The following is a 16,353-nucleotide window of genomic DNA, read 5'->3' as shown; positions in this document are numbered from 1 at the left end:
GACATATCTCCCCCCTGGATCTGCCACCACTTTTTTGACCTCCACATTTAGGTTTTTCCTAATTAGGATCGCTACTCCTCCCTTTTTTTTGACTGCTGCCGCTTCATACACTTCCCCCACCCACCAGGCTTTCAACTTTTTATGTTCTTCCCTAGTGAGGTGCGTTTCCTGCAAAAATGCTATGGACACTTTCTTATCATTCAGTGTTTTTAGTATTTTTTGTCTCTTGATCGGAGAGGATATACCCCCCACATTCCATGTTATTATCTGTAGAGTTGTCATGTCACCCCTCTTTCTATAGTCGCTGCCTGTCTATTTCCTTGCAATATACTCCGAGAGAGTGTCCCAGCCTCCACCCCCTCAGCTCGATATGAATCCCTCTTCAGACTTATTCGGCCTACCCCCCAGATCTTCCTTATTTTCATCATACCACCATAGCCATACAGGAATTTCCCCTCCCTCCTCCCTCTCCCTCCCCCCCACCCCACCCCCTCCCCCCTCCCTTCCATTCCCACTTTCCATCCCTTCATGCCTCTAAGCATAACTTCCTTCAGTATCGAGGCTAGGGCGCCTCTAAAAAACCCTCGATTATTCCAACCCTCTTATTCTTCCCACCCCCCTTTTCTCACCAGACCTCTAGATGACAAATAATGTCCAGAAAAAGGTCCATTCGCCCTTCGTCAGGGCTCTTCATTCATCCCAAATTAACCTCTTGACTTTTCTGGATTCTGCGCCCTGTGATCCTTTCTCCAGCCGACAACTGGTCCTGCTGCAAACTCGCAATAACCAAACAACAGCAACTCAAAACCGCTTTGGAGAATTCCTTCAACATGCCCTCAAGGCTCTCCACTCTCATTTTCTATGTGTCTCCGCTATGTCCATTAACTTGTAATCCAACAATGCGAAACCTTAGTCTCTAAGCCCACCAATACTGCTCTGCGGGAGTTTCTCCCTTATTTCCAGTGCCTCTGAGCTTTCACCCTTCACGGCCCATGGCAAGCATCCTCTCCACATATGTCTTCGCCTCCTCCACCTTCTCAAAATACACCACCTGCCCATTTTCCATCAATTTGAGCTTGGCCGGGTACAGGAGGCTAAATTTGTATTTGAGTCCAAACAACTTCGTACACAGTGGCGCAAAACTTTTTCTTGCCGCCGACACTGCTGTGGAGTAATCCTGAAAGCACAATATTTTTTTGCCTTTATATTCAAGATGTTTCCCCTTGCGCAGCTCTTGGAGAATAAGCATTTTGTGGGCATAGTTTAAGATCTTGAATATTACCACTCTGGGCCGACCTGTTTCATCTCTTCTCTGACCAAGCCTGTGCGCTCTTTCAACCCTCAGAGCTGCCACCATCTCCTCATTTCCCAGCGCTTCTGGCAGCCATTTTTCTAGGAATGCACTTAAATTTCTCTCCGGTAATGCTTCAGGCAGCCCCACGAGGCGGAGATTATTCCTCCTCGAGCGATTCTCGAGGTCATCGAGCTTCGCCTCCACCTCCGCGAGGCGCGTGCGAATTCTTGGCTGCTCCTCCGAGACTTTTGTTATGTCCTCCTCCGCCTGCCCGACTCGTTGCTGGACCGCCTGCAATTCGTTAATCAGCTGCGTGTTTCTCTCTGTCAGCCCTTCAAGCTTGTCTAATATCAGCTGTAGTTTGACTCCCACCGCTTGCTCCACCGCCGCCTTTACCTCCTCGGTGATTTCAGTTGCCCATTGTGAGCTAAGCGGTGGCGACGCCGGCGCGTGTTTGTCCGCCATTTTGTCCGCGGCTCGAGTCTTTTCTTTTGGCTCTTTCCGAGCTGATTTTGTTGCCATCCGACGTTTTTTGGGCCCCGCGTTATTCAATAAATGTTCGCGGTTTGCTTCCTTCACGATCCGGCGTTCTTTTTTCAACGGGGTTGTGCTGTTACTAATGCTGATTTATACTGGCGCCCCGGAGCTGCCTTTCCTCACGTCCTCACAGCTCCATGCCCCCACCGGAAGTCAAAACTAGCTTTTAGAAGGAGACAAATCTGCCCGGCCTGTACCGCCTCACGTCCTTAAACCGACCTCTAGCCGAACCACCTCGACTAGCCGCCTTAGGCCGTAACTCCAGCAACCGTGAGACCTTGGTATCCCCAAGACCACTCATCAGTTTAAGTCCTCTCCAAACAACATAGAACCTTTGAAAGGTAGAGAACACAACTTTGCTTTAGAGGCCGCATCTGCCACCCAGCCCCTAAGACCCCCATCTCCAATTTGGCCAGGTCCTGAACCAAACCAGTCCTTTCTAACACAGGCTCGTCAAAGAGCTTCTCCGCCCAACGGAAACAAGCTCTGGCTACCAAGCCTCTACACACAGAGGCTTGCGAGGCCAAAGCCGACAAATCAAAGCTATGCTTCAGAAAGGACTCTAGCATCCTATCCTGAGGATCCCGTAAGGCTGTACTGCCATCCACCGGAATGGCCATAGCCTTAGTAACCGCCATAACCACCGCATCCACAGTAGGTGGTTTCAGCAGGGCCAAATCTTCCGGAGGCAAGGGATACAGCCGCGCCATAGCCCTAGATACCTTACAAGCAGCCTCCGGCACAGACCAATCCTGAAAAACCATGTCCCTAATGTCTGAATTCATGGGAAAGGAACGGGAGGCTCTCCGAATCCCCTTAACCAAAGGATCTACCTGGGGTCCCTCCGCAGAGGGAGTGGCCGCCGGAGCAAACTTCAAAGTAGAGATCACCTGATCAATAAGCTCTAACAACTCCTCCTTATGAAAAATGTCAACCACTGAAGAATCTTCCCCAGGCCTTAGCCCATCCTGACCTTCAGACACATCTAAGAGATCCTCCTCTCCTGGGTCACTCCAAACCTCCGACCCAGGCAGAGAAAGTATCTCCATAGGCTCCAAAATATCCACCCGTGGGCGCTTAACTCCCACTCAGCTAGCAGCCTTCGGGGAACAAACAGCCTGAGAGGGGCCAGCTCTCAAGGCATTATACTGAGACCAAACAAACTCAGGGGGGAAGCCAGACTCCCCCCCCGATGCTGCTGAAACCCCAACACTTCCCGCAGTCTCCGTGACAGACCCCCCTCGCTCCCGAGGCGGCAGGTCCATCACGTGATCTGTGGCTAAACTAGGCGCGCTTCCCGCCGTACATGGGTCCCCTGGCGCCGGTACGGAATGTGTGGCCAAAAGGGCCACGCTTCCCGCCAAAAACGGCTCCGTCGAGGCCGACCCGGGACACGCAGACAAAATGGCCGCGTTTCCACGCCAACACCGGTCCCGCCATTGCCGGCCCGGAATGTGTGGTCAAATCGCCGCCCAACACCTCCGCCGACTCAGGGGAAAGCAAGGGGGCAAGAGCGCTGACAACGTAGGCTCCCCACAAATTCTACATTGGCCAGCTTTCACTTCAACGCCGCGCTTCGCGCAAAACCGACACCTCGCCGGCTTAGACATAATGGCCGCGAACACAATAAAAAACAAACAGTTGCTTTGTGCTCTGACAGACTAATAGGCAAAACCGCCTAAGGCAAGAACGCCCTTGAAGACGTTTTATCTCTGGACTGCCACAAGAACGGCCAAAATAGCCGCCTTTTAAAAATGTTTATTTATTTTAAACCTCGTTGCTGATGCCTAAACGCCTCAAGGGTACAGAATGAGGTGACGAAAACCCACTCCGGGGTCACAAGAGGCATTCCTACGGACGGCTTTGTCTGACCTCAGCCACCAGCTCAGCGCCTTGTGCACCGCTGGATCCAAGGGAAGGCGCACAGCGTAATCCTCCGAAGCTGGAGTCCATCGCTGCAGCAGAGAGAGCTGTATAGGTCTCATATGGGCCCTGACCCAGGGCACTACTTCCATCGTGGCCGTCATAGAGCCCAACAGCTGCCCATAGAGCCCGAAGAGAAGAGGCTGCTAGGAACTTGTCCACCTGAGCCTGAAGCTTGACAATCCGATTGTCTGGCAGGAACACTCTGCCCACTTGGGGGTCGAATCGAACTCCCAGATACTCCAGGGACTGAGTCGGGCGCAGCTGGCTTTTCTCCCAGTTGATGATCCACCTCAGGGAGTTCAAAAGAGCAATCACCCGGTCTGAAGCCCTGCCGCACTCTGTATAAGAGGGGGCTCGGATCAACCAGTTGTCCAGATAAGGATGGACTTGTACTCCTTTCTTGCGTAGGAAGGCCGCAATGACCACCATAACTTGGAGAAGGTCTGCGGAGCAGTAGCCAACCCGAAAGGGAGGGCTCTGAACTGGGAGAGTCCTCAGAACTGCAAAACGCGGAAAGCGTTGATGAGGAGGCCAGATGGGAATATGCAAGTAAGCTTCCTTGATGTCCAAGGATGCCAGGAACTCCCCTGCCTGCACTGCCGCTATAACAGAGCGGAGAGTCTCCATCCGGAAGTGCCGAACTTCCAAGGCCCGATGGACCCCTTTGAGGTCGAGGATAGGCCGGACAAAACCTCCTTTCTTAGGTACCACAAAGTAAATGGAGTAACGTCCCTTGCCAGGGTGATCTTCTGGCACCGGAACGACCGCACCCAGGCGGATCAGATTGTCCAAAGTCTGCTGCACTGCCACAGCTTGACCGGAGACTTGCAGGGAGAGTGCACAAACCCGATTCTTAAGGGTCGGCAGAACTCTAGCTTGTAGCCGTCTCTGATGACTTCCAGCACTCAAGAGTCTGAAGTTACCCTGATCCACTCGCCCAGAAATGATAGGCGTCCTCCAATCTGCAGTGGGCCATGGACCAGGGCCCCGTCATTGGGTACAAGACCCTGGGCGAGGACCGGAGGAGGCACCTCCGGGATGGCGGTCTCTGCGAAAGGAATGCTGCTTGGGAGAGAAGTTCCTTTTGATGGAAGAGGGGGCAGAGGAGCTCGACTTGCCCGGGCAATACCAACGGGCTTCCTGAAACCGTCCTTTGGAGGAACCGGGGCGGGCATCACTGGCCCGAGCCCTGAGCTCCAGTAACCTCTTGCCCTTAGACGTGCCGAGATCGGTCACAATCCTGTCCAGCTCGACCCCAAAGAGCAGCTTGCCTTTAAAAGGCAACTTAGCCAGGCGAGACTTAGAGGCGTGGTCAGCAGACCAATGCTTCAGCCAAAGCCACCGCCGTGCAGAGACTGTCTGAGCCATACCTTTAGCCGAGGGTCTCAAGACATCATACAGCCAGCCTGCCAAGTAGGCCAAGCCCGATTCCAGGGCTGGCCAATCAGCCCTCAAGGAAGGATTCGAGGGGGAAGCCCACTGCGCAAGCGTCAGGCATGCCCTGGCCACATAGGAGCCACAAATTGAGGCCTGTAAACTTAAAGCAGCCGCCTCGAAGGACGACTTTAAAGCCGCCTCCAAACTCCTGTCTTGGGCGTCCTTTAGGGCCGTGCCACCTTCCACCGGTAACGCCGTTTTCTTAGTCACCGCAGTGATTAAAGAATCCACGGTAGGCCCAAGAAAGGCCTCCTGTTCACCTTCAGGCAGAGGATAGAGGCGGGACATAGCCCTAGCCACTTTAAGGCTCGCTTCTGGGAAATCCCATTGAGCCGAAATCAAGGTGTGCATTCATGCACGTGGAAGGATCTAGGCGGGCGCTTAGTCCCCCGCATGATGGCAGAGCCAACAGAGGCTGAGGGAGAGACGTCCTCCGGAGAGGAACTCTTCAAAATGCTCATGGCCTGCACTAACAGGTTGGGCAAATCCTCTGAGCGAAAGATCCATGCTGCAGAGGGGTCATCCGCTCCAACCGAGCGGTAATCCGTCTCCTCCAAGGAATCCCCAAAGGACCGTTGGGAGAACTCAGATACGCTGCCCTCATCTACATCAGAGGAGACCGAGTCCTCTAGGGCCCGGAAGTCCACCCGAGGGCATTTGCTTCCGGAGGCCTCAGCCCCTTGATCAGAGGGGGGAGCCGGGGCAGCGTTTATCATAAGAAAAGCCTGATGCAGCAGCAAAATGAACTCAGGGGAGAAACCCCCCGAACTGTGCACTTCTGCCGCCTGGGCCACGGCCCTAGACGCACCTCAACCGGTGCTCGCAAGAGCGGGGGAGGAACATGGTGCGCATCCAAAATGGCGTCTGGTGCGAAACTCCGAGGAGCCGCGCAGGAAGAACGGCGCTTAACTTTGGCCGCTTTCTTGCCGTCACCCGAATCAAGGGCGACCACAGCATTAACGTCTCCCAGCTCGAGGGCGGCCCAAGAAGAAGCCGTCCGAGCAGAGTGGACCGGCCAACATGGAGTGGGCGAGCAGCGGGAGATGGGCGCTTATGGGAGGAAAAACCGCTGCACCGGAGGAAGAACCGGGACACTGACCGGACTCCAAACTGATGCCCAACAAAGGCGATTCAGGCTTTGAAAACCCCCGCATCCCCGCTAGACGCACACACGCGGTCCGGGTAGCGAATCTTCGCGCCCTCGCTCTCCGATGCCATAAGCCACGTGGAGACCGAACGGGGAACCCCCTGCCCGCTATAAAAAGGTAAAATTACCTGCTTCTCGCTCTGAGCTGTAACGAACTGGTGTCCCAGTGAGCAGCTGCAATAAACGCTGATATAAACGTTGAAATAAACGCCCTTAAAGGACGTTCAAAATTTTTTTTTTTTTTAACGGAGCCAGCGGGAGGGGGGAGAAAAGGAGGGACCTGGCACTACCAGTTTGCACTTGCTCAAGAAGAGCCCTCAACCCCAGGTACTCAACAAAACCTAAGAATTAGGCTTGGAGACCTAGCCAGAGCTGCTGCTGTGTGTGACCACCACCTGCTGAGATAGAGAACATACTGAGGAGTTTCCGGCAGCACATGACCACATATAGGGAGGCAAAAGGATTGCTCTCTATCTCCACCTGCTGGTAGATGGACACAACCCACCAGTCTATGGATTGATCAGCATGATGATATGGAACAAAGCATTTAAAATTGGGAGAGGTTGGGGAGAAGACTCAGAGTTGACAGTGAGAATGTTTAGCTTCTATCTTGGGTAACTTTACGCAGTTACAGTATCTCAACCATGGACATAGGCTTAAGGTATGAAGTTATCTTTAAATAGCAATAGTCAGAAGAAGTGACAGACATATTTTGAATAGCTGGTTAAAAATATCCACATAATTTTACCCTAATACCTTAAACCACATATGCTGTACTGAATATGGCCCCAAAATATTTTTCTGGTATGTCAGATTCCCTGTTCAAGCACAAGCAACACACACATTAAAAAAAAAATTATTAACTCAATTTAAAACGATCGATTGGTCTTATAGATTTTGTTAGTGGTCTTGGCCTCCTTCATGCTGAAACAACCTACATAAGCAGCTAGCCAGCTAAGTTTGGACAACACTATTTTACAGGAGACATACCTAGCAGTGTGTGTCTGCTCCTCAGGCTCCTCTTTCTCTGCAAGGAAATAGCACGGTTATAAACACCTTACAAATACACAAAAGCATTTTATCAACATCTTAACTACAGCTAATGGATATGCTTGGATTTTTAGTTTTAAATTCGGAAATCATTGTCTTTCACATTCTTTTCCAACCTGTCTCTTCTGCTTTTCTGTCTTAAGAGGTTTATTTCTTCATGAAAGCAGCATTTCAGGACAAAGCTGTAACAATGAGCAGGAGACCAAGAGGCCAAATTTTCCTGTGAAGTTTCTCTTTGAAAACTAATGTTCTGGTAGAGACCACAGTAACAAATCCACAGTTTGTAGATGCATACTCACCATAGCATAGTACACAAGGGAGGAGTAAAAAAATAAACTACTGCACTAGAATAAATGACTGCACTATCTGCAGGAGACAGCGAAATGCTGAGATGCTGAAAAGGCAGTGCCAGCCCCCTAAAGAGGGGGTGACGTCAGTTCTGGGCTTTTCTTGCTGTCTCAATCTGCTTGCAGGGGAACATTACCCACTTATCTTAGCTGGTCTGGCACAAATAAGGAAGGAAGTAGTTAAATACATCCCCATGCATACCTTGCTGAGTCAACCCTGATCCCAAATCAGCACCACCCATACTCTCTGCAGGACAAATGCGAGGAGTGATATAGGCAATTTTTAAGAGTCCTTTCTACCATCTGGTACCTCACCTTTCTCTTGCTTCTCCACCTGTGCCACAGTTTGACGGGTTACTCTCCCCTGTTCAGGTTCTATGGCAAGGTTGCTGATTGCTATCTTTTTCGCATTCCGGAGGCGAAGGGATCGTCGTGGACTTTTAGAAACCTTAAGAAAAAATAATGTATGCTTTTAACAAGTATAGCTTATGGAGAAATTAGGCCTTACCCGATAACTATCTTTCCATTAGTCCTTCCCACTATTCCAGAACCTGTGGCATAGTTATGTTTGACCACCAGCAGATGGAGTTAGAGAACTGAAAACTGAGCTGAGATCTCTTTTGGCATCCAGTCCAGCTCCTCATGGGAAGATGCACTAAAAAATCGTTAGAGCCCTTCCCTTACCGATTCCCTTAGCGAATCGTAAGGAACGGGCATGCATTACGGAAAGGGAATGCAAATGAGCTGCTCATTGTAGCTCACTTGCATTCTCTATTCTATCAGTAAACACTCGGCCAGTCGGCCGGTCGAGCATGCTCAGAGCAACCAAGCGTTATGTTGGCTGCTCTGCGCATGCCAAGGATGTCCTTCACTCAAAAAACAACAAAAAAAACCTCATCTGATCCGTTTCAAAGCCTTTCAAAACTCCCAGAAGCATGGTTAGCTCCCCCCAGGCAGTTGCTCAGACTGCCTGCCTGCCGGGACGAGCTGCAAAGAAAAAAAAAGAAACATCTCCTGCAACTTCTTCGCAGCTCAAATGTCTTTTTTGGCCGTGCTTCACTCAGCTGAGAGATCTGGAAGTCTCTGAGCCAATCACAGCGCGTTTAGCTCGGCTAAATGCGTTGTGATTAGCTCAGGGACTTCCAGGTCTCTGATGAGTGAAGCACTGCCAAAAAAGACATTTTTATTATTAAGGGGGCCAAAATGGACGTTTTTTTTTTTTTTTGGATGGGCACCTGTTTTGGCCACCTTCCCCCTTTATAAAAATGTCTTTTTTTGGCAGTGCTTCACTCAGCTGAGAGACCAGGAAGTCTCTGAGCCAATCACAGCGCATTTAGCTCGACTAAGAGACATTTTCTATTCTATTCAGGTACTTCTATACCGCAACTAACATTTGTTTCAAAGCAGTTTACAAAAGTTAGTTATCTCAGATTTAATTACATAATTATGTAAAATAAAATTTCCCCATCAAATATGATACCAACCAATTAGACCAAAAAAGTATAATGCATACAAATAAGTTTTTAAGATCTTACAAAAATAAAATCCATAATTAGATATTAATCTTATAGAATTGGCAAGCTACTACAGTCAGTCCCTGAAACAGACCAAAGCTGCCACTTGAAGAGAAGCCAACATTAATCCTTTCTGAAGGCCTGCCTGGAGAAACACCAAAGAGGCCACTTCAAGGCTTGTTTCAGTAAGTCTTCTAGTTTCCTATCCGTTAAGGCAATGCCCCCTTTCACCGGCAAGGTGGTCTTCTTTGTCACCGCTGTAACCAGGGAGTCTACCCTGGGAAGTTGCAATTTATCTTTCCCCTCTGGAACTAGTGGGTAGAGGTGAGCCATGGCTTTTCTCACTCTCAGCCCCGCGTCTGGTGAGATCCATTCTGCTGTTAATCAGGTTTTGAATGTCTGGATGAATCGGGAAGGACTTAGGACCTCTAAGCCCCCTCATGATCGACTAATATGTTATTCCCAATGCCGAAGCAGAAGGCTCCTCAATGGAAAGCACTGCCAGTGCCTCAGAAATAAGAGCGCCTCTTTATGAAACAACCTCAGTACTTTTGGATGATCTCCCTTCAAATAGATGATCCTCCAAATAGATCAAAGCAACATCAGATAAGGAGGGAGAAGCAGATCTGCCCACTCCAGGAAGGCATATGAGCCAAAGAGCCAAGAAACTGAAGCACCTTGCAGCAACTTACCTAATCGCCAACCCAAAACCTAGCTTCAAGCCCTATCTATCTGCTTAACACCTCAGTCACTATATAGTCACCTGTTACACCTCAGTCACCACCTATGGCCCCTGTCCATGTTCCCTTCCTTGCCCTGTTCCTTCCTAATCTTCTTTTCCCCCCACTCCCACTGTCTACCATTAGAACTACCCGCTGCCCTCCCACCCTGCCCGCCACCGCAATACCCTATTCACCTCCATCCCTCACCTCACCATCCCTCTTGTCCCCCTCCTCCTTCCTGGCTCTCAACCTTCGGCACTTCCTTCCTGCCATTAACCCATCCCCTTTCCTCCTAAGTACACCCCGTCTTCGTCGCCCGACCTCCCCCACCCTCCTCCGCACTCTCTTGGCTCCTCCTCCTGCTATCCGCGGGAGACAAACCCTAATCCAGGTCCCCCTCACCTGTCCCCGTCCTATCCTTGCGAACGATCCCGGGATGTCTCCAATCTCGTCTCTATTCCCCTCCTTCCCCCCTCCTCCCTCCCCTTCTCATGCGCCTTGTGGAATGCCCACTCAGTCTGCAACAAACTGTCTCTCACCCACGATCTCTTTATCTCTCGCTCCCTTCAACTGCTCGCCCTAACCGAAACCTGGATCTCCCCGGAACACTCTGCCTCAGTTGCAGCCCTCTGCCATGGAGGCTCTCTCTTCTCCCACACGCCCCGCCCAGTTGGCCGTGGCGGAGGCGTTGGGCTACTACTCTCACCCTCCTGTAGTTTCCAACCCCTCCACCTACCGCAGTCTCACTGCTTCTCATCCTTTGAAGCCCATTCCATCCGGCTATTCTACCCGTTACCACTCAGAGTGGCAGTCATTTACCGCCCCCCTGATAAATCCTTCCCTTCCTTCCTTACCGACTTTGATGCTTGGCTCTCTGTCTTTCTTGACCCCTCATCTCCGTCCCTCATTCTCGGAGACGTTAACTTACATGCTGATGACCTATCCGACCCCCATGCTTCTAAGTTCCTCACCCTAACATCCTCCTTCAACCTCCAGCTGTGCTCCACCACCCCTACTCACGGTGACGGCCATTGTCTTGACCTCGTCCTCTCCTCCTCCGGCTCACCCTCCAATTTCCATGTCTCAGCTCTTCCTCTCTCCGACCATCACCTGATCACATTCACACTTCTTCACCCCCCCCCCCCCTCCACCCCGTCCAACTTTAACCACCACCTCCAGGAACCTCCAGGCTATTGACCCCTCCACCTTATCATCTACTATCTCTAATCTCCTCCCCTTCATCACGTCCTCCGAAACTGTCGACAAAGCGGTCTCCGCTTACAATACCGCTCTCTCCTCTGCTTTGGACACCCTCGCGCCATCCATCTCCCGTCCCACAAAGCGCACCAATCCCCAGCCCTGGCTGACTCCTTGCATCCGTTACCTTCGCTCCTGCACCCGATCCGCTGAGCGCCTCTGGAGGAAATCTCGTACCCTTTCAGACTTCCTCCACTACAAATTCATGCTATCCTCCCTCCACTCCTCCCTATTCCGTGCAAAACAGGACTATTACACCCAATTGACCAATTCCTCAGCTCCAACCCTCGTCGTTTCTTCACCACCCTTAACTCCCTCCTAAAAGTGCCCCCCGCTCCTACTCCCCCCTCAATCACTGGCCGACTATTTCCGCGACAAAGTGCAAAAGATCAACCTTGAGTTCAAGACCAAGCCACCACCTCCTCTTCACCCTTTAACCCTCTCCCTCAACCAACCTACCCAGGTCTCTTTCTCCTCTTTTCCTGAGATCACCGAGGATGAAACTTCCCGCCTTCTTTCCTCCTCGAAATGCACCACCTGTTCCTCTGATCCCATCCCCACCAACCTACTCAACACCATCTCCCATACTGTCAACCCCCTCCTGTCGCATCCTCAACCTCTCTCTCTCTCCACTGCAACTGTCCCTGACACCTTCAAGCACACCGTTGTCACACCTCTCCTCAAAAAACCTTCACTTGACCCTACCTGCCCCTCCAACTACCGCCCCATCTCTCTTTTACCCTTCCTTTCCAAAATACTTGAGCGCGCCGTTCACAGCCGCTGCCTTGATTTTCTCTCCTCTCATGCCATCCTCGATCCACTTCAATCCGGTTTTTGCCCTCTGCACTCGACAGAAACGGCACTCTCTAAAGTTTGCAATGACCTGCTCCTGGCCAAATCCAGAGGTCACTACTCCATCCTCATCCTCCTCGATCTTTCTGCCGCGTTTGACACTGTCAATCATGATTTACTTCTTGCCACGCTGTCCTCTTTTGGGTTCCAAGGCCCTGTCCTCTCCTGGTTCTCCTATCTCTCCCACCGCACCTTCAGGGTACACTCCCATGGATCTTCCTCCACTCCCATCCCACTATCTGTTGGAGTTCCCCAGGGATCTGTCCTTGGACCCCTTCTCTTCTCAATCTACACCTCTTCCCTGGGCTCGCTGATCTCGTCTCATGGTTTTCAGTATCATCTTTATGCTGATGACACCCAGCTATACCTCTCCACACCTGACATCACCGCGGAGACCCAGGCCAAGGTATCGGTCTGTTTATCCGACATTGCGGCATGGATGTCCAACCGCCACCTGAAGCTGAACATGTCCAAGACCGAGCTCCTCGTCTTTCCTCCTAAACCCACTTCTCCTCTTCCTCCACTCTCTGGAGTGGACTAGTGGTTAGGGTGGTGGACTTTGGTCCTGGGGAACTGAGGAACTGAGTTCGATTCCCGGCACAGGCAGCTCCTTGTGACTCTGGGCAAGTCACTTAACCCTCCATTGCCCGCCGCATTGAGCCTGCCATGAGTGGGAAAGCGCGGGGTACAAATGTAACAAAAATAAATAAAATAAATCTCAGTTGATAACACCCTCATCCTCCCCGTCCCATCTGCCCGCAACCTCGGAGTCATCTTCGACTCCTCCCTCTCCTTCTCTGCGCATATCCAACAGACTGCCAAGACCTGTCGCTTCTTCCTCTTCAACATCAGCAAAATTCGCCCTTTCCTCTCTGAGCACACCACCAGAACTCTCGTCCACGCTCTCATTACCTCTCGCCTTGATTACTGCAACTTACTCCTCACCGGCCTCCCACTCAGCCATCTATCCCCCCTTCAATCCGTTCAGAACGCTGCTGCACGTCTTATATTCTGCCAAAACCGATATACTCATATCACCCCTCTCCTCAAATCACTTCATTGGCTTCCGATCAGATATCGCATACAATTCAAGTTCCTCCTCCTTACCTACAAATGCACTCAGTCTGCGGCTCCTCACTACCTCTCCTCCCTCATCTCCCCCTATGTTCCCGCCCGTAACCTCCGCTCACAGGACAAAGCCCTTCTCTCAGTACCCTTCTCCACCACTGCCAACTCCAGGCTCCGCTCATTCTGCCTTGCCTCACCCTATGCCTGGAACAATCTTCCATGCCCCCTCCCTACCCATCTTCAAATCTCTGCTTAAAACTCACCTCTTCAATGCTGCCTTCGGCGCCTAACCGCTCGAGAAATATAGAATGCCCCAATCTATCCACCCTACCAGATTAACTGTTCACTCGTCCTCTAGATTGTTCACTTGTCTTTAGATTGTTCTCTTGTCTTTTAGATTGTAAGCTCTTTGAGCAGGGACTGTCCTTCTATGTTTAAATTGTACAGCGCTGCGTAACCCTAGTAGCGCTTTAGAAATGTTAGTTAGTAGTAGTAACAACTCTGACCCTGCTTCAGTAAATATGCCTGGTTTAAGAGCAATATAAACTTAGAGAAAAACAAACATACCAATGCAGATGAATGCACTGCTGGGCTCAGAGTCTGTAAAATGGCAGTTGTGTTCTGCACGTGATCAGATAAAGGCTGCTCCTCAATGCCAGTAGGCCCCTACAAAATAGCACCCGTTCTTGCGCTCGGCTACAAACTAGTGACCTGGATTGGCCACTGTTGGAAACAGGATACTGAGCTTGATGGACCTTTGGTCTGTCCCAGAATGGCAACGCTTAAACAGTGCACCGGCCCTGCCAGAGAGCTCAAAGACCATGGCATATGTGCTGTCGCTGATTATTTCCTCTGTGTCCTGTGAGATTCCTGGCTTGCACATACTGCAACGCTTCAACGCTGGCTGGCGGGTCCCACAGCGGGAAAACTGCTCAACTGCCTCCACGGGAGTCACCATTCACCCTGTCTGGCATAGCACAGCACAACATGTCCCATCCTCTTCAATCCGGCTTTCGCCCCCTACACGCGACAGAAACTGCACTGTCTAAAGTCTGCAACAGCTTGTTCCTTGCCAAATCCAAAGGCCACTATTCCATCATCATCGACCTATCCGCTGCTTTTGACACTGTCAATCACAATTTACTTCTTGCCACACTATCCTCATTTGGGTTCCAGGGCCCTGTCCTCTCCTGGTTCTCCTCTTCTCTCCCACCGTACCTTCAGAGTACATTCTCATGGTTCTTCCTCCACCCCCATCCCGCTCTCTGTTGGAGTTCCTCAGGGATCTGTCCTTGGACCCCTTCTTTTTTCAATCTACACCTCTTCCCTGGGCTCCCTGATCTCATCTCATGGTTTCCAATATCATCTTTATGCCAACGACACCCAGCTTTATCATGTATCATAGTAACATAGTAGATGACGGCAGAAAAAGACCTGCATGGTCCATCCAGTCTGCCCAACAAAATAAACTCATATGTGTATACCTTACCTTGATTTGTACCTGCCTTTTTCAGGGCACAGACCGTACAAGTCTGCCCGCAGTATTTCCCGCCTCCCAACCACCAGTCCCGCCTCCCATCACCGGCTCTGGCACAGACTGTATAAGTCTGCCCTCCACTATCCTCGCCTCCCAACCACCAACCTCTCTTCCCCCACCTGCTCCGCCACCCAATTTTGTCTAAGCTTCTGAGGATCCATTCCTACTGCACAGGATTCGCCGTAGATAATTTTATGGACCAGGGTGCAGATTTTGAAATCAATACGTTCTTTGATTGCTCAACTGCCTCCACGGGAGTCACCATTCACCCTGTCTGGCATAGCACAGCACAACATGTCCCATGCAGTGAGTCAGTATTCCTCCCTTGCACCAATTAGAACCTGCAGCCCTTCAAGTGGTTCTGTGTCAAACTTCAGTCATACTTACCACTGCTGGCTGCTCCCCTCAAGTTCACAGTCTCAATAAGTCTTAAAATAGATAAACGCTCAGGACAGATACTTTGTCCCATGCTTTCCAGTAAACCTCTGTCTTTCTCTCTCTCTTTTTTTTTTCTTTTAAAGGTTATTGTGCTGAAAAAGGAGAACTTCACGGGAAACAGGGAAGGGAGGGAAGAAAAATTTGCAAGGCACCAGAGACAGGAATCTGAAGACCTCCAGATATGACTCTGCAGACTCAAGCCACCTGTACAACTCAACTGGGATCAGTTAACTTGACCAGGCGTAAACTACTCAGAGCCAGAGGCTGAAAAGTGTGTCCATCCACCTGCTGGAGATCACCTACGGCAGCTACGAAATCTCTGTGTACTGAAAAGACGAGCAACCACAGTGGTCCATGCCATAACATCATGACTAGATTTCTGTCAAACACTCAAACCAAAAAGTCTGTATCAGCTCCAATTCAGAATGCCACAGCACGACTGATAGAAGGCTGCAAGTGGTGTGACCACATCACACCCTTCCTGCAAAAACTACTCTGGCTAACAATATCTTACAAAATGGGTCAGAGTACTAGTTAGCCCTTTACTCACCTTTGACACCTCTAAGGTCCTCATCAAAAGAAATTGTACAATGTGATGCCCGCCAGTGAGCCTTCTCAGGAGAAGCCCCCCACGCCCTGGAATTTACTTCCAGAGGGGCTATGTAAAACTTGAGACTACCTTATTTCGGGAAGCTGGTGAAAGCCTGGCTCCTCCCAAGCTTTTAAAAAATAGAGTAACCGACTACACACACTAACAAACAAGATATAAGGAACTGATCTAACTGTATAAAGAACTTGCCTTGAGTTTAGCCACCCATCTATTTATCTCAACTGACTCTGTACAACGTATCTTGTCCCCATCTATATATCTGCACTTGGTCCCTCAGCTATATGGTAAGCCGTATTGTAGAAAAGCATTAGTATCATAGATATGGTATTTGAATGTCAAGATCATTGTATTCTCTCTGTTATTTGAATTTCATGCTGTGAATCTCTTCATAAAGGCAGTTAATCCCAATAAATAAATACCTATCTAGTTTTTAGTTCTTTATCTCTATCTTCTGGCTGATGGACACAACTATCCCCCATGTTCTGGAATACTAAGAACCTACATAATGGAAACTTAATTCTCCTTCCCACCCTCAAAATGTAGTGGACATCTCATATACCAATCTGAAGCCAAAGCAAGGCACATTCATGACTCTTTCAGAGGTACTTAAATGGACT

The 16,353-nt window shown here is 50.3% G+C and overlaps 1 protein-coding gene across 3 annotated transcripts in view; it reads right to left on the bottom strand.

Moving 5' to 3' along the window:
• INCENP (inner centromere protein) overlaps positions 1–16,353 on the bottom strand; it is a 320,967-nt gene that overhangs the window by 177,382 nt on the left and 127,232 nt on the right. For all 3 annotated transcript variants that reach the window (XM_030201189.1, XM_030201191.1, XM_030201190.1), the window contains exons 7-8: positions 8,054–8,186; positions 7,332–7,368 (exon numbers count right to left, since the gene is read on the bottom strand). In XM_030201189.1, the coding sequence (XP_030057049.1) occupies positions 7,332–7,368; positions 8,054–8,186 (170 nt within the window). The remainder of the gene's footprint in view (positions 1–7,331; positions 7,369–8,053; positions 8,187–16,353) is intronic.

Source organism: Microcaecilia unicolor, chromosome 4 (assembly GCF_901765095.1).
Source record: "Microcaecilia unicolor chromosome 4, aMicUni1.1, whole genome shotgun sequence".
In the NCBI taxonomy this organism is placed as follows: domain Eukaryota; kingdom Metazoa; phylum Chordata; class Amphibia; order Gymnophiona; family Siphonopidae; genus Microcaecilia; species Microcaecilia unicolor.
This window is presented reverse-complemented; position numbering and strand designations above follow the sequence as displayed.